A 27,879-nucleotide genomic window follows, 5' to 3' on the forward strand; every position below is an offset into this window, starting at 1 on the left:
ATGAATAAAAATTCCAAAATGATCTACCACGCGCCCAAGCCTCAGCGCTGCTGCGATCCAACGTCACCTGCACGCAACAGTCGTGCATAAGCTTATAGAAAGCTTAGAGGGTGGTGAAAGTGTATGCTCAAGGTGGTAATGCAGTTATGCAGTATCAGAGTAATGCGGAACATGCTGATGAATGCCAAGAATACCATTAGTCGTACCAAGGTCATGCGGTGCAAAGAATGATGTCGGCCATACCAAGGCCATGCAATGCGAAATGCAACTCAAGCATACAAATCCTCATCTAAGTCCACATATCAATATAGCTCAAAATCTGGAATATCACCGGGGTCTAGTACACTCCAAGCCAGATTGCTGCCCCATCGCGCGCAATAAGGTGAGTGGAAAAGACCTCACTATCCGCCTGCCAATATCGGGCTCGGCTCGTCAATAGCGGACCCATTCCTCGAGCTGGTCAGACTCAGCCTAGCATTGCCCCCTACTCTCGGGCGGGTAAGGCCGCACCCCCTTCCAACCGACCACGACACAGTGGAAAGCGCAACCGTCTAGTAATCGGCACTCGGCGCTCATGCACCCACTCGGTCTAGACGTTGGAGCAACCTCTTGGTACCATAAGGGTTTAGGAACTTTCACCCAGGGATATCTATAGCACCCCATGTAGAACAAGATTTTCGATATCCAATCCTGCCAACCACGATACGCCTGTGGAGGCTACGGCCCTGATGTCGCTAAGGCGTACAGTACTATATCACACAATGCGAATGCATGAATCACACTACCCAGTCATGCAGCAGTCCTGCGTGTATCATGCGCTCATGTAGGGCAACACCCCCTATCCGGAAGCCCCTAAACAATCTGCCCGAAGGCATATACTATGATCAATCATTTCTCATATCAAACATACATATGATGCATATGATCATGAATCATGGAACTAAACATGTTATATGGGATGGATGATGTTCATAATGAAGATGGGCACATAACACGTACGAGCCTAACAATGGGCCCTAAGGAAAGTCATAATGCGGACATTTAACCAACACTATACTTGCAATGGGGACGTCAAACCGCCATTGCTCCCAAGGCATAGCCCGTCGTAAACATCATTACATAAACCATGTTGGGATCATACTTTGTAATGGACCTTATGTACATCCCATTGGGCCTTAAATACATCAAATGAGCCATATCACATAAGCCTTATATTCATCAAGTGGGCCACATCATTGGGCCGCACCAATGGGCCTTATGTGCATTGCAATGGGCCATAACCCGTGGGCCTTAGAATGCATCAAATGGGCCTAATCTTATGGGCCTTATGTGTATCAAATGGGCCACACCAATTGGGCCCCATATGTACATCAAATGGGCCTCAACCCATAGGCCCCAATACATCTTAATGGGCCTTAACCCATGGGCCCCTAATACATCAAATGGGCCTTAACCCATGGGCCCCTAATACATCAAATGGGCCTTAACCCATGGGCCTTAAATACATATCAAAGTGGGCCTCGACCACGGGCCACAAGTAAACTGAGATGGGCCTTCCATCACCAATAGATTATATATAATATAATATAATATAATATATATATATATATAATACATACAATATTATATATATATATACACACACACACACACACACGTACACACCCACACACGCACGCAAACATCACAGTGGGCTCCACCGTCCGCCTGGACGGTGGCAACAAAACACAAATATCATGTGGGCTCCAAGTGGGGCCCACCATAATGTTATACTTCATCCAACCCGTTGGTAAGGTCAAGTAGACCTAGATGAAGGGTGAGAACAAATTTCACCCTGATCCAAAACTTCTATGGACCCCAAAAGGGTTTCAAGGGTAGAGTCCAATTCACACTGTTTCCTATGATGTGGGCCACCTGAGTCTTGGATAGACCTCAAATTTGGAGGGTTGTCCACTGATCTTAGGTTCCACCATATGAACGGATTGGATGACAAATAAACATCAAGGTGGGGCCCACTGCTAGAGCCGTGGCCGCTGCCCACTCTGCCTACAACGCGCGCAGGTAGCGCAGCAGCAGCGGCTGCTGCTTGTTTTAATTTTTTTTTAAAAGAAAACCAATTTTTTTACAGTTTTTCACATGTAGGGCCTGCATCAGATGAATCCAACCTCGCCATTGTTTCCCATATCTCAATACAAGCCAAACAAGCCCAATATTCAATATCTTTTGGTGCATTAAAACCTCAGGTGAATTTTTAACAGTTTGCTATGGTATGGCCCGCCCGAAGGTCTGATTAGTCCCATCTTTCGGCTCAACGCCTAAAAGGAGCTTGGGAAAGGAATGGATGGTATGGATTGAAAACATACATCAAGATGGGGTCTACACAAGTGGGCCACCCCATTGGCTTGGAACCAAGCTAGTATTTGTGTTTTCCAACAAACGTCCAGCGTCACGTTACATGTAGCAATTACAATAGAGGTGGGCCCTGCTTAGGTGGGCCACCTCATGGAGGGTGGTGTGGATACTACACACACAAAGTGGGCCCCACTAGTAGATGGTTTGGATAGAATGCATGCCTCATGGTGGGGTTCATTTAAGTGGGCCACACAACCTCATTATCATGATCTAATAAAAAGGAAATGAAAAAGAGAGGGAGAGAGAGAGATAGAGAGTGGGACCCGCGTGATGGAGGGACCCCGACACTATGGGCCCTCCCTTGCACTAAATCATACATCAAGTGGGTCCCATTACACATAGGCCCATTAAATCAAAATCCAACGGTGGAGATCCCTTCTCCACTAAATTAGACGGTCTAGATGACCCTAAGCATGCAAGGAAATAAACATCATGATGGGGTCCATGGAGAATGGCCCCATCATGGAATGATCATGATGATCCAAGTGGGCCATCGGCCACATCTTAGGGTCCAAAGTGAGATCCAAACCATTGATCGGTTGGCCTCACTTGGCCCATCTTAAAAACATCAAAAACTACCCTATCAAAGCACCCACCACTTGATCTTCTTGCTCCCTTGGCTTCCTTAGCTCCTTGTGCTTCTCTTTGATGGAGGAAGATGAGAAATGGATGGCTAGGATGGGAGATCTAGGGATGGAAAGGTGGGCCACACTTGTAGCTTGGAAGAGTTGGAGAGCTCATACGTATGGATTTTTTTCTTTTTTTTTTTGGGAGAGTTTGAAAATGAGAGAGAGACTTGTAAAGGGAGAGAGAGAGAGAGGGAGTGATGGGTGATGGAGTGATGGATGTAGTGGTGATGGGTGTAAGAGGCTTTTTTTACTTTTGTGGCTAATGTTGTAAGAGAAGTATGGCTTGTGTAAGAACTTTTTGACTTTGGGGCTTGCTTGGGAAAGGGTGAAAGGTGATGTGTACTTGACATGATGGGATTGATGGGTTGATTGATTGATGTGACACCTTGTAGAGATTCTCTCGAAATTCGCACGCGCGGCGTTTTCCTCGCACCGAACGCTAGCCCACATCTCCCGACCAGGGTATCGCTTCGTCGGGCGAGTCACGGCATCGGAACCGCGGCGACGGTGCGGTTGCTAATGTACAAGTCTTGAGTTAAGTCGACTCGGGTTGACAGCATGAGAATCAGGTTGCGCGCAAATACCGGTTAAGGGTCGAAGGTTGCTGGAATTCGACCGGGAAGACTACAGAAGTCTATGAAATGGTATAGTCTAGGATACGGGGCTTACAACTCTCCCCTCCTAATAGAAATTTCATCCTCGAAATTTACATAATCATCGCAACTAAGCAGAACTCATAAGGAAGAAGAAACATACTCATCATCATATAACATCAGAGATAACATACAAAATACAACACATGATCAATCATAAAAAAGATGGGGATAACGCTCTCGAATCTCAGCCTCGCGCTCCCAAGAAGCCTTCTCAATGAATGGTGACCCCATCGAACCTTTACCAACGGAATGACCTTGGTCCGGAGGACCTGCTCCTTCCGATTAAGGATACTGAGCTACTCGATGTAAGAAGCGTCCTCACGAACCTCTAACTACTGCCAATTATAACAGGAATGATGTCTCACCCACACTTCCTCAACATGGAGACATGAAAAACATTGTGGACGCTAGAAACTGAGATGACAAGGCAAGTTGATAGGCACGGCGCCAATGCGCCTGGTGATCTCAAAGGGTCTTATGAATCTTGGGACAAGCTTGCCCTTTGTTCCAAATCGAACTACGCCCTTCATGGGCGAGACTTTGAAATACACATGGTCCCCTACATCAAACTCTAAGGGACGACGACGACGATCAGCAAAATTCTTCTGCCGGCTCTGAGCTGTGCGCATCCTCTGCCAGATGATATCAATAGCCTCTGACGTCTCCTACATAAGCTCAGGACCTATGAGATGGTGCTCTTCAACCTCGTTCCAATAACTCGGTGATCTGCATGGTCTGTCATATAGTGCCTCAAAAGGAGCCATGCTGATGGTCGCCTGATAGCTGTTGTTGTACGCGAACTCAGCCAATCGCAGATGCACATTTTAGCTACCCCCGAAATCAATCACGCAGGCCCGAAGCATATCCTTAAGGATTTGGTTGACCCTCTCGGTCTGGCCATCGGTCTGCGGATGGTATGCGGTGCTGAGCCGCAAATCAGTCCCCATCGCTTTCTGGAAGCTTCCCCAAAATTGAGACGTGAATCTTGGGTCTCGGTAAAAAATGATCGAGAAGAAACACCATTCAATCTCACAATATCCTCGATGAATAATCTCGCAAGCCGGTCCAAAGGCCAAGTCGCACGTATCGCAATAAAATGTGCCGACTTCGTCGACGATCCACAACAACCCAAATGACGTTATGACCGCCGAGTCCTCGGCAAGCCCATAATGAAATTGCCGACACGTGCTCCCACTTCCACATCGGGACACTCAGCAATAGACCAGGGGTCTCTCGATGATCGGCCTTGACACGCCGGCATGTATCACACTCGGCCACAAAATTGGCGATCTTGGTGTTTCATCCCCGCCTAAAAATACTGCGCCTCATGTCGCGGTACATCTTCGTCGATCCAGGGTGGATAAAAAACCGTGATCGATGTGCTCGGTCATAAGATCTTTACGTAACTCAGAATATCCGGGACACATAATCGGCCTCAAAGCGAAGTCCACCATCAGAACCAATTTGTCAATCTGCCTGACTCTCCAGATGCCGCCTCTGCTCGGTAATCCTGTAACGACTCGCTGCCGAGCCTCGATCACCCTTGCGACAAGAGAGGGTTGAATCGATGGGCTCGATAACTACACAATAGAAGACCGCAAGCCAAACTCAAAATCGTACTCTACTATATCCTCGAGCATCCGCCACTCCTGAATCATCAAATGTGCCACCAGCCTCGTGGCTGACGGCCGAGGGCATCCGCCACCACGTTCGCCTTACCCGGGTGGTAAGATCGAAATCATAGTCCTTCAGAGCTCCATCCAACGCCTTTCTCATGTTCAACTCAGACCGCGAGAAGAGGTACTTCAAGCTCTTATGGTCGGAGAAGAGCTCGAACGACCCCATAAAGATAATGTCTCCACACCTTTAGTGCGAAGATAATTGTAGCCAACTCTAAATCATGCGTGGGGTAGTTTAGCTCATGGACCTTGAGTGGCGAGACGGAAGACCTCAAAATGACCCGTGCTGCATCAGGACAGACCCAAACCAATATGCGAGGCATCTGTAAATATAATAAATCCGTCACTCCCGGAGGGAAGAGTGAGGACAGGAGCGAACGTTAGACGGTCCTTTAGCTCACAAATGCTCGCTCACAGCGTCACTCCAAATAAACTCGGCGCCCTTCCGGGAACTTGGTCAACGGGGCCGCAATACGAGAGAAGCCCTCAATAAAACGCCGGTAGTAGCCCGCTAAACCAAGGAAATTGCGGATCTCGATGCGTTCGTTGGCTGGCCCCACTGACGCACCGCCTCAACCTTCGAGGGGTCCACCGCGACACCCTCCTCGTCACCACGTGACCGAGGAACTTCACCTCCTTCGCCAAAACTCGCACTTCTCCAGCCTTGTATACCACTGGTGTGCGCGGAGGGTCTGCAACGTAACCTCCAAATGATGCTCGTGCTCCTCACGAGTCCTCGAATAGATCCAGAATGTCGTCGATAAAGACTACAACAAACCGATCGAGATACGGACGAAACACTTCGCTTCATCAATCGCATGAATATCGGGCGCATTGGTCGGTCAGAAGGACATGACCAAACTCGAAATGACCATAACTCGTCCTGAATGCTTTGGAATGTCTTCCTCTCGGACCCGAATCTGATGATAACTGTAACGCAAGTCAATCTTTGAAAAGAACTGCACCCCCATGATCAAACTAATCATCAATCCTTAGGAGCGGGTACTTGTTCTTGATCGTGACCTTGTTAAGCTCGCGATAATCAACGCAAAGCCTCAACAAGCCATCCTTCTTCTTCACGAAGAGTACCGCCGCTCCCCACGGTGAACTGCTCGAACGGATAAGGCTTAGATTACACAACTCGTCGAACTACTTTTGCAGTTCCAGCAACTCCAACAGTGTCATACGATACAGGGCCTTTTAAATAGGCGCGGTACTGGGCACGAGATCAATCTAAAACTCGGTGAGTCAACGAGGGAAAAATCCCAGAATCTCCTGAAACACATCGGGAAAATCGCAAACCACGGGCAACTGGTCGATGCTCACCGCTATGGGCTCCTCTATGGCACAAGACATCAAACAAGACAGCGGCTCTCCTCTGGGCTCAGTAATGAACTGGAACTGCGGTATGCCAAGTATACAAAACGTGACTGTCCTCGCAGAACAATCCAATATGGCGTGGTACTCGGCAAGCCAATCCATGCCTATGATGACGTCGAACTCGGACATCGGCAAAGCAAACAGATCGGCAGCAAAAAGATATCCCCAATCGAACGAGGCAAGACGAGCAAAATCGGCCCAACACTGCGGTCTTTCCCAAGGGAGTTGATATAGTCAACCCCTCACAAGCAGACTCCAATGGCAAACCGGTCGATCGGCAAAAACTCTCGCCACAAAAGAATGAGATACACCTAATCAAACAACACACGTGCAATGCATGCGAATACTCGAAGTATACCCTCAACGACTCCTCCGGATGATTGAGTCCTGGTGGGCCGCATAGAATCGAGCCTCGAGCCTGGGAGGTGCTGTCCCCTCGAGCGTTCTGCTGCTGAGGTCGCCGAGGCGGTCGAAACCGCCTCTGCTGTGGCCTCGGAGGCCGGTGCCGATCCGCCGAGGTGGCCTCGGTGGTGGGGGTTGCGCCGCTGTAGGGGTCTCTGCCGCCGTGGGGGTCTCTCGCTGCGGTGGTGGGGGCCGCTGTGGACCCCTCTCTGCTGCTGGGGTGAGGACACTCCCACATACGGTGTCTGCCGCACCACACCTAAAATAAGTGCGGTGAACTGTCTCGGAGGTGGTGCCGGCGCTCGAAGGCCGGGCGACTTGTGCGTCTCTGTGTGGTCGACCTGTTGGGTATCACCGGAAGGAGCTCGCCTCTTCCGGTCTATCCTCGACCACGATCGACTAAGAACCGTCCCCACTCGGCCTCAAAAATCTGGGCCTTCCGCACTACTTCCTCGAAAGTCGGGAGCTCATGCCCAATAACACGACCTCGAAGACCGTAACGCAAGCCGCCATCAAATCGGCGGGCTCTCCGCTCCTCATCATCTACTAAGTATGGTGTAAATCCAGACAGTGCTACAAAACGAGCGGCATCCTGAGCCACCATATCGCCCCGCACCAAGGCCTCAAACTCCAACGCTCGCTGCCGTCGGATGTGATCGGGAAAATACCGTCGGTCAAACCGATCTATAAAATCCTCCCAAGTCCATACAAAATCGGCGCCTGCTGCTGGAACTGATGTCCACCGGTGCTCAACCTCACCATGGAGGAGAAATACGGCTAATCGGACTCGCCGCTTAGTCGTGCATCCCATCGTCTCAAATATCTACTCTACGTCGCGCGCCATCTCTCGGACACGGTTGGGTCTCGACTCACCCCGAAAATGCGGGGATCGAGTCGTCGAAACTCACGAAGGAGGGCACTCGCGCGCTCTTGCTCTGCCTGGGCCGGTGAAACAACCGGTGTCTGCTCTGCCCCTGGAGGGCCATAGCCTGCAACATCTGCTGCAATCGGGAGGCACTCACGGATACGGTTGGATCCGCACTGGTCTCTGGTGGAGGTGCATCCATATGCTGGGTAGCATAAATCTCTGGTAGAGGAGCGACATCCTCAGGCTGGGTAGTAGGAATCTCTAGTGGTGGAGCAGGGATCGTAGGTAGTAGTGCGGGAGTCCCAGGTGGTGGAGCAGGAGTATATCGAGTCACTCTCCTACGCGGCGGCATGTCCTACAGGAAAGAGCTAAGGCGCCAATTAACTTTGAAAACTCTCGAAGGCACGCTCGTTAAGGGTCAGTAATAAAAGATCGCTAGGCTATCCGAACTTAGGACTTAAATCATTCATAGCAGATATGTAATGTTGTTCTTGGTTATTCCCGAGTTATGCTCTGATACCAACTTCTGTCACGCCCCAAACTTGGAAACCGGGCTCACAAAATTTTCGATCGTCGAATCCGGCACCAACACCTCCGTAGAACACCATTCTCGACTCCCAGCGCTCATTCACCAGGTTCCAATCTTGGGATATTACGAGGAGGATTTTTTTACATCGGTTTGATTCGTAATAAGCATAACCAAAGGCAAAGACCCACAACAACAACCAAAAACTCCACATTTCCACTATAATTAAAAACTTTACAAGTACAATGAGCATAAAGGAAAATACAATGAAGATGAACAAAAACTCCAAAATGATCTACGCGCCCAAGCCTCAGCGCCGCTGCGATCCAACGTCACCGCACGCAACGGACGTGCATAAGCTTATAAAAGCTTAGAGGGTGGTGAAAGTGTATGCTCAAGGTGGTAATGCTTCTATGCAACAGAGTAATGCGGAACATGCCGATGAATGCCAAGAATACAATTAGCTGTACCAAGGCCATGCAGTGCAAAGAATGATGTTGGCCATATCAAGGCCATGCAATGCGAAATGCAACTCAAGCATACAAATCCTTATCTAAGTCCACATATCAATACAACTAAAAATCTAGAATATCACCGGGGTCTAGTACACTCCAAACCAGATTGTCGCCCCATCGCGCGCAATAAGGTGAGTGGAAAAGACCTCACTATCCACCTGCCAATATCGGGCTCGGCTCGTCAATAGTGGACCCATTTCTCGAGCTGGTCAAACTCAGCCTAGCTTTGCCCCCTCCTCTTGGGCGGGTAAGGCCGCACCCCCTTCCAACCGACCACGATATAGTGGAAAGCGCAACCGTCTGGTAATCGGCACTCGGCGCTCATGCACCCACTCGGTCTAGACGTTGGAGCAACCTCTTGGTACCATAAGGGTTTAAGGACTTTCACCCAGGGATATCTATAGCACCCCATGTAGAACAAGATTTTTGGTATCCAATCCTGCCAACCACGATACGCCTGTGGAGGCTACAACCCTGATGTTGCTAGGGCGTACAGTACCATATCACACAATGCGAATGCATGAATCACACTATCCAATCATACCGCAGTCCTGCGCGTATCATGCGCTCATGTAGGGCAACACCCCCTATTCGGAAGCCTCTAAACAATCTGCCCGAAGGCATATGCGATGATCAGTCATTTCTCATACCAAGCATACGTATGATGCATATGATCATAAATCATGGAACTAAACATGTTATATGGGATGGGTGATGTTCATAATGAAGATGGGCCTAGACGGCCTACACATTACACGTATGGGCCCTAGGGAAAGTCATAATGCGGACATTTAACCAACACTATACTTACAATGGGGACGTCAAACCGCCATTGTTCCCAAGGCATAGCCCGACGTAAACATCATTACATAAACCATGTTGGGATCGTGCATTGCAATGGACCTTAGGTACATCCCATTGGGCCTTAAATACATCAAATGGGTCATATCATATGGGCCTTGTATTCATCAAGTGGGCCACATCATTGGGCCGCACCAATGGGCCTTATGTGCATTGCAATGGGCCATAACCCGTGGGCCTTAGAATGCATCAAATGGGCCTAATCTTATGGGCCTTATATGTATCAAATGGGCCTCGCCAATTGGGCCCCATATGTACATCAAATGGGCCTCAACCCATAGGTCCCAATACATCTTAATGGGTCTTAACCCATGGGCCCCTAATACATCAAATGGGCCTCGATCCATGGGCCTTACATATATATCAAAGTGGGCCTCAATCATGGGCCACAAGTAAACTGAGATGGGCCTTACATATATGTTAAAGTGGGCCTCAACCATGGGCCACAAGTAAACTGAGATGGGCCTCCCATCAGCAGTAAATTATGTATAATATAATATAATATATATATATATATATATATAGTACATACAATATTATATATAATATAATATTATATATATATATACACACACGCGCGTACACCGTCCACCGGACGGTGGCAACAAAACACAAATATCAGTGGGCTCCAAGTGGGGCCCACCATAATGTTTAGACTCCATCCAACCCGTTGATAAGGCCACGCATACCGGATGAAGGGTGAAAACAAATTTCACCCCGATCTAAAATCCGTGGACCCAAAAAGGGTTTCAATGGTAGAGGTTCAATCCCACTGTTTCATACGGTGTGGGCCACCTGAGTCTTGGATGGACCTGAAATTTGGAGGGTGGTCCACTGACCTTAGGGCCCACCATATGAACGGATTAGAACGCCATCCCATCCGCCCAGCGTACGTGCGCAGGCGCTGTCAGAAGGCAGTAGCAGCAGCTGCTGCTTCTTAATTTTTTTTTTCAAAAATGCATTTCCTTGCGGTTTTTCGGTTGTGCGGCCCGTATTATGTAAATCCACCCCAGCCATTGATCTTTACTGCTCAAGACAGACCCAACGAGTCCAATGTTCAATATATTTTTGGCACATCAAAACCTCATGGTAGATTTTAATGGTAAAAACTACCATTTGCTATGGTATGGCCCGCCTGAAGGTCTGATTGGTCCCATCTTTCGGCTCAACGCCTAAACTGAGCTTGGGAAAGGAATGGACAGCGTGGATCGAATACATACATCAAGGTGGGGCCTATATAAGTGGGCCCCCCAATTGGCTTGGAACCAAGTTAATATTTGTGTTTTCCAACCAAAACGTCCAGCGTCCAGGACGCTGGACTTTTCTAAATACATTAGAGGTGGGCCCTGCTTAGGTGGGCCACCTTATGGAGGGTGATGCGGATACAACACACACAAAGTGGGCCCCACTTGTAAATGGTTTGGATAGGATGCATGCCTCATGGTGGGGTTCATTTAAGTGGGCCACACAACCTCATTATCATGATCTTATAAAAGGAAATGAAAAAGAGAGGGAGAGAGAGAGATAGAGAGTGGGACACGCGTGATGGAGGGACCCCGGCACTATGGGCCCTCCCTTGCACTAAATCATACATCAAGTGGGTCCCATTACACATAGGCCCATTAAATCAAAATCCAACGGTGGAGATCCCTTCTCCACTAAATTAGACGGTCTAGATGACCCTGAATATGCAAGAAAAATAAACATCATGATGGGGTCCATGGAGAATGGCCCCATCATGGAATGATCATGATGATCCAAGTGGGCCATCGGCCACATCTTAGGGTCCAAAGTGAGATCCAAACCATTGATCGGTTGGCCTCACTTGGCCCATCTTAAAAACATCAAAACTACCCTATCAAAGCACCCACCGCTTGATCTTCTTGCTCCCTTGGCTTCCTTAGCTCCTTGTGCTTCTCTTTGATGGAGGAAGATGAGAAATGGATGGCTAGGATGGGAGATCTAGGGATGGAAAGGTGGGCCACACTTGAAGCTTGGAAGAGTTGGAGAGCTCATACGTATGGTGTTTTTTTTTTTGCTTAGGGAGAGTTTGAAAATGAGAGAGAGACTTGTAAAGGGAGAGAGAGAGAGGGAGTGATGGGTGATGGAGTGATGGATGTGGTGGTGATGGGTGTAAGAGGCTTTTTTTTTTTACTTTTGTGGCAAAAGTTGTAAGAAAAATATGGGTTGTAAGAAACTTTTTGACTTTTAGGGCTTGCTTGGGAAATGGTGAAAGGTGATGTGTACTTGACATGATGGGATTGATAGGTTGATTGATTGATGTGACATCTAGTAGAGATTCTCTCGGAATTCGCACGCGCGGCGTTTTCCTCGCACCGAACGCTAGCCCACATCTCCTAACCACGGTATCGCCTCGGAGAAACAACTCAAGTGATAGCGGAGGTGGAGGAGTATGTAGAGACCACTCTTGGAGACTGATCTTTGCCTTCCGCAGACAATATGGGGTTGAAACTAACACGGTGGCGGAAGCTCAGGCCATGCTTGATGGCTTGTCCATCTATTCCACTCTGGGCCTGACAAAAGTGATTGTCGAATCAGACTCCAATATTATTATTAATGCTGCAAGGGATCCTCGAGTTGCTTGTCCTTAGAGTATTTGGTATAGGATGGGGGACATTCAAGCAAAGACAAGTAATCTTAACATCATCTACGATCACATTTTTCGAGAAGGCAACGTAGTTGCAGATGAGCTAGCTCGGATGGCCAGTAAAGGTTGCCCAGACAGAATATTCTGAACTATTGACCTTCCTAGAAGTGTCACCTAGAAGTGTCAAAGGAGCACTAGTTTGGACAACTCAGGCCTATGTTCTATAGGGAGGCCAAAATCAAGAGATCTCGGTTTCTAATCATCTGCATAGAGGACGTTTTCGATCCTACTTTTTTCTTGTTTCCTTTGGTCTTTTGAGGGGCAACACGATAGGAGAGGTCAGAAGTCTTTTTGTTGGGACCCTCCCGAAATCCTGTAAATTTCTCTGATCAATGACACTGATGTGGCATGAGTCCAATTAAAAATAATTTTTTTTTAAAAAAAATAGCACTCTATTAGTCAAGGTAGCCATGAGGATCCCATAGTCCCATAGCTATAAGGATTCTTATTATTATTTTTTTTAATTCAAAAAGCTAAAATTTCATTAAAAAAAGAGGGGTATACAAATGTACTTTGAGAGGGCCTCACAACAAAAAAGGGGGGAGGCCCACCTATCATGAGAAAGATGAAACCACCAAAACACAACAAGGAACTACCCCTGCACCACTCCCCACTAAGACGACATTTCTCGCAAATTACCCAGACGCACCCAATCCAGGAAGACCAAGCCTCTCATAATACGAGGGAGGTTTGGAACTGTGAGGAAAAAGGAGTTGGCCTAGCTCCCGCTACCTATGTGGGCTAGGCTATTGGTGACCCCATTTACTTCTCTTGGGTAGTGGGAGATGGACAAACACATCCGAGATTTAAGGTGCTAGATCCTGGTCCACCAATAGTAGAGGTTCCAGGGAGGGGAGGAGACCCCATTGAGGCTGTCCACCACTACCTTGGAATCACTCTCGACTTCCACCTTGAAGAAACCTCTAGACTTACAGAGGGATATGCTCTCCCAAATGGCACAGATATCTACCCTGGAATTGGACCTAAAGCCAAAGCCCAAGGCAAATGCAAAAAGAAAAGAACCGGTACTATCCCTAGCCACGCCCCACCACCTGACGAGCCTAGATTTCCCCTGGCTAAGCCGTCCACATTCAACTTGACCCAATCAGGCTGAGGCTTCTTCCACTTGACAACTTAGGTAGATTTGGTGCGCTGAGGTTGGCTGCTATACGAAAACCAAAGAGGGCCGCCATTAAGGACCTGTTTGGAGCTCTTAGAGGGGGAAGGGAGGGAGTGATGTGGCATATCCAAAGGAGGATACGGGAGATTGTCTTGGTTTGAGAAGTGACAATGCCGTCAAATCTAACCTCGTTTCTGGAACGCCAGATCTCCCAGAAAATGAACATTAGCGGCAGGCCCATTAACATAAAGTGTCGTCCGATTGTTTAGCCAAGAGCCACCACCTTAAAGCCCTGCCTAGTGCCGTGTCAGCAGCAAAAATTGGGACGTGGAAAATGGATTGGAAGTGGTTTCATACCCCCGAAGCGAGGATCCCGCCAGAGAAGAGGTGGTCCAAGGACTCAGAATTGGGTTGGTGACAGCAACATTCACATTTAGAGCTCATGTGAATGCCCTTGGCTTGGACTCTACCGTCGATCGGGACAGCCTTTTGGATGATCTTCCATGTAAGAAGGCTAATTTTGTGTGGGATTTTAGGATGTCAGACCTAGCAGGCCCAAGGGGAAAGAACTCCCTGCGGATGGAAAAGCTGTCAAGCTGATCGGGAGCAGAATTCTCCAGACGACGACCTAGACCAGATCTTCTTGTCGTCAGCTTTGGACGTGCAGATGCCCTCCTCAATGATATGGTCCATAACAGCTTGAGGGAGAAGGAGACTCACCGCGACAGGGTCGTGCCAACCAAGAGGTCCATTAAAGGCAGAAATCTGTTGCGTCGGCTACGGGGCAATGTGCTCGGACCATTGGCGTAGGGGGGCCCAGGCCACTCCAATCAATGTCCCAAAATGCAGTATTTCCAGTGACAATCAACCAGCTGGAATTTTCCTCTGCCAGCTAAAAGTGCTTGCTGATTTGCTTCCAAACAGGGGAAGCTCAAGCGACAACATTCCCATCTAGTAGGTGGCGGGCTATTTGACTGATAACCTGGGAGATATTTACCTTTCATGAAGTTAGCCCAGTAGCTATATTGGCTTCTATACAGAATGGTCCAGGCCATTTTCATCCTGAAAACCTGCATAACCGCCCTCAGTCCTCGGACGCCTAGCCCACCTTCCATTTTCAGACAAGAGATCTGTTTCCAGCTAACCCAATGTAGATGTTTCCTATCCCCTTCCCAACCCCAGAAGAAGTTGGCAAAAACGGCTTCAAGTTCTCCTAACAAAGAGCGAGGAATGTCCGAAGCTGCCAACATGTGGACCGAAATACTCGAGAGAACATGATTGATAAGGGTGATTTTTCCTGCTTGGGAGAAAATTTCAGATTTCCAACCAGTAATCCTTTTCTGAATCTTTTTAAGAATGGGTTAGAAGAAAGCTTTTTTGCTTCTACTGTTAAAAATTGGAACACCCAAGTAGGTGAAGGGCGAATTGCATCTCCTAAAGCCAAGGATACTCTGGACAACCCTAGCTCTGGTTTCGAACTAGTGGGAAGACAAAATGAAGAAGCTTTTGTTGGGGTTGATGCATTGGCTTGAAGCAAGGTGGTAGCGTTAAAGGAAAGCCTTTATCCGCTGCAGTGTGTTTCGGCCCCCGTTGGCCAGCAATAATGTGTCATCTACGAAGAGAAGGTGGGAGACCATGGGGCAGTTTCTACGGGTTGTGAAAGACTGATAACTTCCATTAAGGATCAGATTTTTGTAGCCTCTGCTCAAGACTTTAGCTGCCAAGATGAAGAGGGTTGGAGAGAGACGATCTCCCTGACGGAGACCCCTCGTAGAGCGGAAGAAGCCGCATAAGTCACCGTTAATCAGGACTGAGACCATGTGTTTGACCAGCACTTCTCGACCAGCTGAATCCATCCTTCATCAAAGCCAAAACGACAAATGTCATACCCCAAACTCGGAAACCGAGCTCTCACAAAATTTTCGATCGCCGAATCTGGCCCCGACAGCCTCCGTAGTACCCCATTCTCGGTTCCCGGCGCACATACACCAAGTTCCGATCCTGGGATTTTACAAGGAGGATTTTTAACATGATTTTAATTCATAATGAGCATAACTATAAGCATAACCCATGAACAATAATCACAAGAATACCATCACAAAATCCACTATGATAAAAAACTTTAAGTACGATGCGTATGAGGAAAAATACAAGATAATAATAACGGAGACTCTTGAAGCTCGACTGCACGCTCCTGCTGTGACTAAGCTATGGCTGCGTCTTGGTATCACCTGCACGCATCAATCATGCATAAGCTTATAGAAAGCTTAGAGGGGTAGTGTAAGTGTGTGCGTAATATGAGCGTGCTCAGAATGTAATGTCAAAGTAATGTGGAATCATGCTGATGAGTACATAAATGCAATCAGCTGTACCAAGGTTATGCGGTGCAAAGCATGAATGTTATCGGCCATATCATGGTCATGCAATGTGAAATGCAAGTCAAGCATGCTAATCCTCATCCACATATCAATGCAGCTGCTCACTAGAGCATCAAATATTAGTATGGTTCTTAGTCTAGATAATCACTGGGGTTTAGTACCCTCCAAATGGCACCGCCCATTTCCCAGGCGCGTAGTCCAAGTGAGGGTAAGAAACCCCACTATCTGGCTAGCCAATAGTCTGCCAATATTTATTTGGCACGTTGATAGCGGATCCATTCATGAGCTGGTCAAACTCAACCTAGTAATGCCCCCTACCCTCGGGCGAGTATGGCCACACCCCTTTCCAACCGACCATGATACAGTTGGAGACGCGACCTCCTGGTATTCGACCCTTATGCGCTCATGTATTCACTCGGTCTCAATATTGGAGTCATCCTCTAGTACCATTGAGTTTAGGGATTTTCACCTAAGGACATTTATAGCGCCTTGATGCTTAGTAACAATATTTTCGATGTCTAATCCTACCATCCACAATGTGCCTGTGGAGGTCATAGCCCTGATGTCAATAGGGCGTATCATATCACACAAATGCGAAGTGCATGAATCACACTACTAGTCATGCAACAATCCTTCATGTACCGCGCGCTCATGAAAGGCAAGTCTATCTATCAGGGAGCCCATAAACAATCTGCCCGAAGGCATATGTTATGATCGGTCACTTCTCATCTCAAGCATACATATGATGCGTATGAGCATGAATCATGGAACTATACTAACCATGTTATGTGGTGATGAGTTTTGTTCATAACGAAGAAGGGCATAGACAGCCTACACACTACAAGTATGGGCCTATCAATGGGCCCTAGGGAGAGTTACAATGCGGACATTTAACCATCATTGCACTTATAATGTGGACATCAAACTATCATTGCTCCCAAGGCACGACCGCCAAAAACATCATGGTGGAATCTCACATCGCAATGGGCTTTATATACATCACATTCGGCCCATACAAAGGCCTCACATACGTTTCATTGGGCCTCATATAAATCAAATGGGCCGAATCGAATGGGTCGATCAAATGGGCCAAATCAAATGGGCCGAGTCGAATAAGCCGAGTCAAATAACTGAATCAAATGGACCGAGTTGAATGGGCCGATTACAACACAATTCATCTATTTTTAGGGATCAGTATAGAGTATATATAAAAAAATGAATCATATCAAGAGATCAATTGGACCATACTACATCTAACAGTGGTGATAATGACTTTCATAGTTAAAAATTTAGAAGGCCCACCATAGCATTTATTTTTCATCCACACTATTTATAAGGTCACTAGGACCTGAATAGGAAAAACAAATATCATATAGAATCAAAACTTCTGTAAACCAAAGAGGTTTCAAGGGTGGGTGTTCACACCCCAAGTATAGGGTTGTGATGTAGTAATAAACTCGGTAAGGGTCTCAGGCCTTGAGATGAGATCGCCAAATAGAGGGACAGTTTAGACGTTACACTTACATCAGGGGTGGGGTCCACGTACATGGCCCTCCAGAGGATTGAATCTGCTTCATTTTTTTATCCTAGAGTGCTGCTGTTACACATGGTGCAGCAGCTGGCATCAGCTACTGGCCCACCATCAAATCCAATGGACGGTGGGGATTCAAGATGGATGGATGGCTTGATATAACACATACTAACGAGACCCACAAAGCTGAAGATGTCAGCTACAGCAGTTGAGCAGCTGCATGGGATCTGCCCATCCCTGGAGTGGTTGGTGTGGATCACCACCATGCATCACGACTGGGGGAGGGGGGGTCCACTAAATGGACGACAATGGTCCAACACATACATCATGGTGGGCTCCACCCGTCCAGATTGTTGGATGGTGTGGATGAGACCCACACACCTGATGCAGCCCATCTAGCACCATCAAAAAATGGACGGCTGGATTTAAACATCATTTGGTGGGTCCCACGTAGGCGGGCCACCCCACATCACTTCCCTCTCTCTTATATATATAATATAATATATTAAGATATATTATAATATCATATATATACACATTTAAAATGCCCACCGTCCAGACCCTCTGGACGCTCTCTGGACGGACGGTGGATATTATTATTATATATATTTTTTTAATCTGGTGGATTTTCATAAGTGGGGCCCGTATAAGGAAGATCTAGTCTGCTAATTAGGTCCCTGTGTTTGAGATGGGTCTAACAAGCCCAATATTGGATATTTTTTGATGCACAGAAACACCACAGCGGGCCCTAATAATTTTTAACTACTAAAATAATGCTCTAGACTGTGTGGCCTACCAAAGTTTTAAATCAGCTTCATTTTTTTGGCTCAATATCTAAAATGTACTGGGAAGTAGGGTGGACGATGTGGATTAAATGCATGCATCATGAGTGGGGCCCGTTATGGGTCCCACACTTTCCCTTTTGAAAGAGCTGGGATGCTGCAGCCTCTAGACGTTGGCAGCAGCGTCCCTTGCACACCACCACACTCACGCACGTAGTGGAATTTCACCACTTAAATGGGCCTGTTCAGTGGATGGCTTGGGTAAAATACATACTTCATGGTGGGGTCCATCTGGGTGGGCCATAAGGCCCCATTATCACAATAAAATGAAAGGGGGAAGAGAGAGAGAGAGAGAGAGAGAGAGAGAGAGGGACACGTGGGATGGAGGATCCGCTACTATGAGTCCTCCCTTACATTCAATCATACATTAAGTGGATCCCTTTACACGTGGGCCCACCAAATCAAAAATCAATGGTGGAGATTCCTTCTCCACCAAAATGGAAAGTCTAGATGACCCTATTCATTCAAGGAAAATAAACATCATGATGGGGTCCATGGAGAATGGCCCCATCATGGAATGATCATGAGAATCAAGTTGGGCCATCGGCAACATCTAGGGTCTAAAGTGAGATCCATACCATCAATCGGTATGCCACACTTGGCCCATCATCAAAAAAATAAAATCTAGGCCTATAGAAACACCCACCGTTCAATCTTCTTGGTCCAATAGAACGCTGATCTCCTTGCCTTCAATTTTAATGGAGATAGATGATGAATGGATGGTTGAGATGGGAGATGAGAGAGAGAGAAAGTGGGCCACACTTGGCTTTGGGAAAGAGAGAGCTTCGACGTGAGAATTTTTTTGCTTGGGAGAAGAGAGGGAATGAGAGAGAGGGAGAGAAGTGATGAGATGAAAAGGTGATGGAGTGATGGGTGATGGGTTTGTAAGAAAGGGATGGGTGGAGAGAGAGAGAGAGAGTTGACTTTGGGAATGGGAAGGTATGGGTTGTTGTACTTGGGGTATGGAGTAACTTGACTTGTACTTGACATGAGTGATTGATTGATTGATTGGATATATTGTAGAGATTCTCTCGAAATTCACAACACGCGGCGTTTCTTCGAAAAAAATGCAGGCCCACATCTCCTGGCTTGAGTATCGGTTCGATGCACTAGTCGCGGCGACGGCGCGGTCGCTAAGGTGCAAATTTTGGGTCAAGTCGCATGAGTCACTGTTAATCAGGACTGAGAACCATGCGTTCGACCAGCACTTCTCAACCAGCTAAATCCAACCTTCGTCAAAGCCAAAGCGACAAAGGACCGCAATGAGGAAATTCCAATCCAACTTGCCATAGGCTTTTTCTATGTTAACTTTAATGAAAATATTACCCCCTCTAACTCGCTTATTGATGTCACGAAACAGTTCTTGGGCTAGGGCACAGGACTCCGCAATGCTTCTGCCTTAAACAAAGGCTCCCTGTTCCACTGAGATGATATTAGGCAAAATTCTACCAAGCCTGTTGGCAATGATCTTCGAGCAGATTTTGTAGATATAATTGCATAAACTAATGGGACGAAAATCCGCAAAAGAGTTGGGTGACGTGGATTTCAGGATGAGGCAAATCATAGTAGCAATAAAGGCCTGCGGGAATTGCTCACCTGCAAAGAAAGATCTCACCACTGCAAGGATATCTTGGCCCACAATCAACCAACAGCCCTGAAAGAAAGTGCAAGTAAAACCGTCAGGTCCGAGGGCCCTGTCTTTTGGTATGCTCATCACCGCGACGAGGGTTTCGTCTAGGGAGGGTTCCTCATTTAGCATGGCATTATCAGCCAAAGAGATGGCAGGATGGATGACGTCAAGGAGGTCATCAGGCGGGGCGCAGGGTTGGGCTTTCAAGAGCGCTGAGAAGAAATCTATGGCTCCTTTCTTGATCGAATTATGGTCAGCCACTAAGGAACCATCCACTAACTTAAACGCATTGATACGTGATCACCTGGTGCGGTCAGTAGCTGATCTGTGAAAAAAATCCGTGTTCCTGTCCCCGTCTTGGAGCCAACGATTTCGACTATTGTTTCCAAAAAATCTCCTCACAGGCTTCCTGCTTCAACAGATAAGGATTCTTATCTTATTTGACCTTAGAGCAATCAAAGAAATCTTTGCTTTGTCTCTTGTTCAGATCTAGCTGCCACATGTCACCATCTGAGTCATTGGATATGACGTAATCAGATCTTCCGTAAATACATACCATGAGCAGTGTAACATTTCTCCTTAGTGTAGCTAGCCCAACCATAATGATCACAAGTGAGTTGAGGGCGACCCCGGCTGCAGTTGAAAAGTTCCTTCTAGCTAGGATCGCGAGGAGCACTAGATTAGGTTAATTATTAGTGGTGAGTGAAGCATTGATAGCACTTGAAGGCATTGGGCAGTGAAAACTTCTTGTTGCTTTCCCTCTTGAAGGAGTAATGAATGGAATCTATTAATTGTATGAAGACGACTTAAAAGAATAAACGTTCTGTGAATGGTGGAGTAACTTTCATTAATCTCTGTAAGGAAATGCATGAGATGTTCCTATTGATCATAGGAGGTAAGTTCCTTGGGGTGAAAGCAGGCCTGACCGATTTGGGGTTGTGCTACTGATGATGGAAGTTCCGTTGAAGGTCGATGACACATGAAAGAAGGCCTAACAGAAGGATGGTCGACAATGAAATTACCATTAACAGAGATGGCGATGGAGGAAAAAATAACAAGTCGACAAGGGCTGATGTTGATGGATTTAGTGCCAACAATGGCCGACGCTGGTCATTGATCTTCGGTGGAGATTGCGGTCAGAACAACACGTCAACAGTAGGAGAAAGGGTTGAAGGGGGAATGACCAAATTTTGGCAACAAAATCAAAGCACCGAACAATGGTGCTCTGCTACCATGTATTTGGGAAATCTTCCTGTAATTTTCTTTGAAAGAAAAGAATTTCTCTTATAGAAGAAATACATACGCCTATCTAGCAAAATCCTAGTCTTAGTTATTTACGAGTACTAAAATCTAATCAAAATATTTTACATATGTACAATCTAATTTGGCATCCTAATTATTAGACCAACCGGATCTTCTGGAAGAAAAAGAGATTACAAACAACAACAACAAAAAAAAAAATCCTCCTCAAAATTTCATTGATATGGAAAAATTCTTACAAGCTGGGCGGGCAGGCTCAGCAGAAAATAAAGCTCGAGCCCCCTGTTTCTGCAAAGCATTCACATTCGGGCTGGCCCAGACCAAAGGGAGGGCCCGCCTATTATATCAAAGGACAAACAAAAATAAAACAAAGTAGCAGGACCAGCTTCCCGTGAGAGAGATATGGGAGGTCGGAGACAGCCAGGACGAAAAAGATATTGTGTGGCCCACCTAATGAATGGCCCGAATCTCAAATACATATTCCACGTCATAAAATATGCCTTCAGCTTGATTAGGCAAAGTAGAGACAATAAAGCAGCACTCAAGTAGGCTAACTAAACCACACCATGTGAAATCCACTCCGTTCATTATTCGTCCTGGCTCATGTTAGAATGTGAGTCTCGAAAGTCAGGTAGATACAGAACTCAAGTAGGTTAACTAAACCACACTATAGAAAACAAATGGAGGTTTAGTTAGCTTACTTGAGTTCACCATTGAAACCATCCTGGTATGCACCAGGTGTTTCTATACCATCCAACCCATTAATAGGTGAGTCCCACAAGTACAAAGGGAAAACAAATATCAACGTGATCCAAATCTTTGTTGACCCTAATAAGGTTTTTATAATGAACATCCACATCTCATCTATTTTGGTGCGGTTTACTTGAGTTTTGGATTAACCTTACTTTTGGGCTCATAATCTAAAATGAACCGGTACAATAGATGTAGGAAATGGATATCACATTCGTATCATGGTACATATCACGGTGGGCCCCATAGAGCATGTTGTAGGGGCCCCTTACAACCTCTACCATCCATGAGAGAGAGATCCTAAGGCCAACGTCTTCAGTAATAGTAGCAGGGCTGCCACTATTACCATTATGACATGGGCTTGAACAGCTGTTTTTTATGGTCTTTATTTTTTATTTTTTGAAAAACCATAAATTAGTCCATAATGAATTCTCGCTAGTTGTTATTATTATTATTATTTAGGTAATGGCTATTACAGCCTAGTCACTCATAATAGTGTAATGATTCTTGCATACATACCGTGTCTAAGATGATGATTTACTCTAATTTTTAGGGACATAAAGATGGAGTATTCAAAGTATCTCACAGGGTTAGAGACCAGGCTATTTGAGCTACTATCAGAGGCACTTGGGCTCAATCCTAACTATCTCAAAGACATAGGTTGTGTCAGAGGGCATGCTATTGTATCTCACTATTACCCTCCATGCCCAGAGCCAGACCTCACCCTCGGCACCACCCATCATTCGGACAATGACTTCCTCACTATCCTACTCCAAGACCATGTTGGTGGCCTCCAAGTTCTTCATCAAAATCAATGGGTTGATGTTAGCCCAATGCATGGAGCTCTTATTATTAACATTGGTGATCTTCTACAGGTACGTTTGCATGATCCATGCACCTCTTTGCTTTCACATCTACATGTACATTGAGTTCATTTTGTCCAACCAGCTTGTTTTGATTGTGCCGGGACTCAGGATCAACAGCATGTCGGCCCTTTTAGTGATCCATTGTCCCAAGTTTCAAAATTACCTATCTTCTCTTTGCTACAGTAAATAAACTATGACCCATAATGGCTTCCGATGATCTATATTCCATTGGGGCTATTCAAAATTTCCCTTTCAAAGTTCTACATTCTTCTTACACATAACTAGGGCTATGGCATGTGGAATGCACGTGGAAACCACAGGGACCTGGAAAGAAAACAAAAAAAAAAAAATTTAAAGAAGAAGAAGAGCGAAGGAGGTAATTGGAGTAGTTATATTCATGTAGTGGTTTCAACAGTAAGAAGAAAAATGCCGTCGACTTTGTAGACGGGCTGCGTCCCTTTTCCTATTGAAATCCCCATCCACAGGAACAATTATGGGGAAAAAATGTCCCAAACAGTGCTAGCATTGTATACATAATAGATAATGGTTAGGTTCATTGTAAGAACTCTATTTAGTGGGCCTTACTGATCAACGGTCTGGATTGTCATTCAGTTGGACTGGATGATTGAGTAGACCAATGGGCCCCACTTCATGTGATTCACTGCACAATTCTGATTGCGCAGCAGTGCGTATTAGGGCTGGAATGCTATGGTTGTTTACGCAGACAACAGTTTGAGTCGAACAAGGACACCGCAATGTGGAGCGTCGGAGAGGGAGTTTTGATGGTTTCAAACTCCCCCTCTACAGTCTCTATAAAAGAGAGCTGGGTCCTCGATCCTACACCATGGCAGAAATTCGAGTCTCAACTTGTGAATTGCAGAAAGGGTGTGAAGGAGAGGAAGATCCTAAGCTCCACAGATATTCTGGTATTATTATCCGGCTTCCATGGTGGCGTCTCATCTAGGTACACTATCTAAACCCCTGATCACCATGTCCCATGCACAGACAGATCCGTGGGCCTATTCCGCATATAGATTAAGTCCCACAGTTGGTATCAGAGACAATGTGCATAGGAATGGATGATCAAATTCATCTATTTCAGATACAGATTCATTCAGTTAATTAGGGATATTCGAATCCCTGAATACAGAAATATTAAATTAGGATTTTTCGAATCCCATATCTCAATATTGGGGATTTTAGTCTCATAACCCCAAAATCCAACTTATATTAGGGATTTCGGATTTCAAACCCAAATTCAGAGATTAGGGAATTTTGGATTTTGATCCCTAAATCAGGATAATTAGGGATTTCAGAATCTAGATCTCCAAAATTAAGAGAATTAGGGTTTTCAAATTTGAATCCCTAAATCCAGATTTCAAATTTTAGGGATTTCAGTTTTCGAAATTAGGGATTTTGGATTTCAATCCCCAAATCAGATTATTAGGGATTGTCGAAACCCTGAATCCAGTAAACCGATTAGGGATTTAAACCCAAATCCCAAATCTGCTATCATTAGGGACTTTGGTTTTGATTATCCCCAAATCCAGACAGGGAGTTAGGGTTCTTTGATTCCCAATCCAATTGACAAGGCTTTCTTCTCCAAAACTAGGATTGGAAAGAAATTCCTCAAACTTACTTGTGTCTTTGATAGCAGCGGTCATGGATCTCCCATCGACTGGCAACACTGCTCCCTTCCAGCCATGTCGTTAGACTAGTAACCCATCGTCAGGGATGGTGTTGCCGACATTGGATCGGCGTCGTCCTTAAAGGAGGCGACTGGTCTTTTCGTCTGGCTGCAGATTCACCTGCAGCGGAGAAGATCTCTCCCTGCGGCAGTCGTCATCGTCGCCTGCAGAGATTCTTCTAGCGGATGTTGGCGGTGGAACTTTACAACCATGCGACTGGATCAGTGTCGTTGCTCGGATAATCCATCTCCCTTCAGCGGCTGCTCTCAGACGGTCGAAGGTGACTGTGATTTTGGAAATTAGGTCGTGAACGACCTCATGTGATAACGGGCACTCGGACCCGATTTCAATTAACGGGTCCTGTTTATGGACCCGTATTCTGGACATACGAACTGGGCCTGACACCAGTTTCTAGGCCCACTTCAAATTAGAGATCTGCTTAATCATATTCTGGATCTACTCACTGGGCTTGACGCACATTCTTTTGGGCCCACTTCTAATTAAGGGTCCATTTATTTTCTATGATGGGCCTAACACCTGTTCTAAGCCCATTGCGTGTACTCTGAGATAGTTGATCAAGTTTCCTTTTGTCACTAGTCGGCCTCATCAATAGATTTTAGCATGAATGTTAGTTGGGTCCATTTCTTTGGACCATGTGGTTCACATTAAATTCAGATCATATCCATGAACCGTGAAGTTTAATGGGCCCTATATCCATGGCCCAGTTTGGGTCTATGCCCACTTAAAATTTATTTTGGGTCCATTTTGGCCTATTGTGTTGATCCTTAATTTAGGCTTGGGGTTAAATTGGGTCTGTCTAACAATTCATGATAAGGAACCATCTCATAGGCCCACTCCGATTAATTTTGGGCCCAATTAAGGCCTAGTGGTTGACTATATGAAGCCCCTATTCTGGGCTCATATCAATTTTATTCAACCCAACTCAGGAAATGTTAAATGCACATTTATGCTTAAGCCTTCCATTTGGACCAATTTTGGAATCTGTTTCCTAGATCTGAACCGTCTGTTTAGTTTAAAATAGGCATATAATCTGGCTTATTCACTAGATAGGACAATAAAGAATATGAAACTTTCACGTTTGGATCTTAAGTATTGGATCTGATCTATCCATCTTATGGACACTAATGTAAGGATTTAACCATCCATCTGTATCGTTTCATATCAACCGTCTATCGTGTGAGTATCAAAGACTAGACTTGTAATGCTCATGAATGATGACCAGATCATACAGGGTCCTGATTCATCCCTATTATTAGCCCATCACCCATCCTTAGGAATTGATATGGACCATTGGAATATATGGTGTGAAACCTATCTATACGGTTCACTTCAAGGTTCCTTTATTTTCCAAAAGGTCAGTACCAATTAACTTATGGGCAGCATCGGACTAATTAAGATATAATCCATTGAGAGGCAGGATTATAATCGCGATCCTAAGTTTATATTTGTAGTGTTGGATTTAGTTGTGTTAGCCACCATAGTGACCTCAATCGATGAAAAATATTACAAGTACAGACTCGTAACATTGAGATAAGCGGATTACATACAGTTGCGTTCACGTTTTCATGCATACGGTAACGAAAACACAGACGATTACCGTTTAACAGACATGTGAACGGGTGAAGTAAATGGTGCTGGTAATATAAAGCTGAAAGACTTATCTCACCCACCGGTATTGAGTGTTTCAGATTTACATGACTGACATCACTTAGCTTTATGTTTGGGAGGATCACTAACATGTTATTATTACCACCCACAGGAGGAATGATAATGATGTAACAGATTCTCACCAGGATGTGATGGTTGGGCCCATCTTCATCTTGGATGATTCAGTTGTCGCCTCCCTTAACAACTGAATTGGTTTACTTTGCCTGATATTTAGGTTTATTCATGAATTGTTCTATGTAAAACAATCTGCCAATGTGAGTATATTTTGCATTTACTTCCCATCCTAACCGGATCCGATTTTGTTCAATAAAAGGAGTCAATAGAGATAGTTTTGGGATGGTTACATTTAGAGATCACTTCAAAAAATTCTGAACCGTCAAAACCTTATGAAAACAGTTAGAACATTGATCTTGTAACCTCAGGATATGTACCTGGACATAATGGAAATAGAAGAGGAAACATGGATCTAATGATGGATCCTCAGGACCTCACAGTCCTCTAGGTTCTTCAGTTGAAAACCAACCTGGGAATGGATCGAGTCGTAAGCGGACTAAAGGGGATACTTGCTTCTTTTACAAGAAGCCGAGCCATTAAAAGAAAGACTGCGTAAAGTATAAGGAATGACTCATAAAGAAGGGTAATAATTCTATTCCAGTTTGTTTTAAATCTAATCTAACTGATGTGTCAGTGGATTCTTGGTGGATAGATTCGGAAACCACTATTCACATATATACTTCTATACAGGACTTACTACAGACTAGGCCACCAATTGATGTAGAACACTCAGTATATATAGGCAATGGTGTCAAAGTCAACGTTGAGGCAATTAGAGTCTATAAAATTAGGTTAGAGTTTGTTCGTTTATTGGATTTGGTAGATACACTTTGTGTGCCTTTTATAAAGCGCAATCCAGTCTCTATTTCTCGTTTGGATAAATTGGGATATTCATTCTAATTTGAGAATAAAAGATTTAGTATTTACCTTAATTCGATTAAAGTCACACAGACTCTATGGTAAAACAACCTATGAAATGGCCTAGCTATACGTCCTAGGGGGGGGGGTGAAAAGGACGATGCAAAAATAAAACTTTAATAGCGGAATAAAGAAAGATAGATAGCCAAATAAACTAAATCAAATCACAATGCTGAAATAAAAGCAACCTCACTAAACAAGAATTGAGAGGTTAATATGAATTCAGTTCTAAGGACAACCTTACACCATAAAAATCAAGGGTTTATGACAGGACAACGTTATTTTTAGAACGTCCTTTGTATCAAAAACTCAAACCGGATAGGAATAAATAAATAACAAGGAATTGAAATAAATTACAGGAATTTAAAACTAAATTATTACAACATTCCCACTGTGCTTGAAATGTAAATTTTACAACATTCACATCCACACATACATTCCACAAATCTAAATGAAAAGATATATAAAACTTAAGCAAGCATTCAAACCACAAGACAAAGAATTATAGTGGTTCGCCTGTGTGTACACCAACTGTTCAACAACAGCCACACAATGCT

At 45.3% G+C, this 27,879-nt stretch overlaps 1 protein-coding gene across 1 annotated transcript in view; it reads left to right on the forward strand.

The window, feature by feature from the left end:
- LOC131231675 (1-aminocyclopropane-1-carboxylate oxidase homolog 1-like) overlaps positions 1-27,879 on the forward strand; it is a 70,365-nt gene that overhangs the window by 14,084 nt on the left and 28,402 nt on the right. Inside the window, exon 2 of the mRNA XM_058227959.1 lies at positions 22,661-22,982. Coding sequence (XP_058083942.1) covers positions 22,661-22,982 — 322 coding nt within the window. The remainder of the gene's footprint in view (positions 1-22,660; positions 22,983-27,879) is intronic.

This window comes from Magnolia sinica, chromosome 17 (genome assembly GCF_029962835.1).
Source record: "Magnolia sinica isolate HGM2019 chromosome 17, MsV1, whole genome shotgun sequence".
In the NCBI taxonomy this organism is placed as follows: Eukaryota; Viridiplantae; Streptophyta; class Magnoliopsida; order Magnoliales; family Magnoliaceae; genus Magnolia; species Magnolia sinica.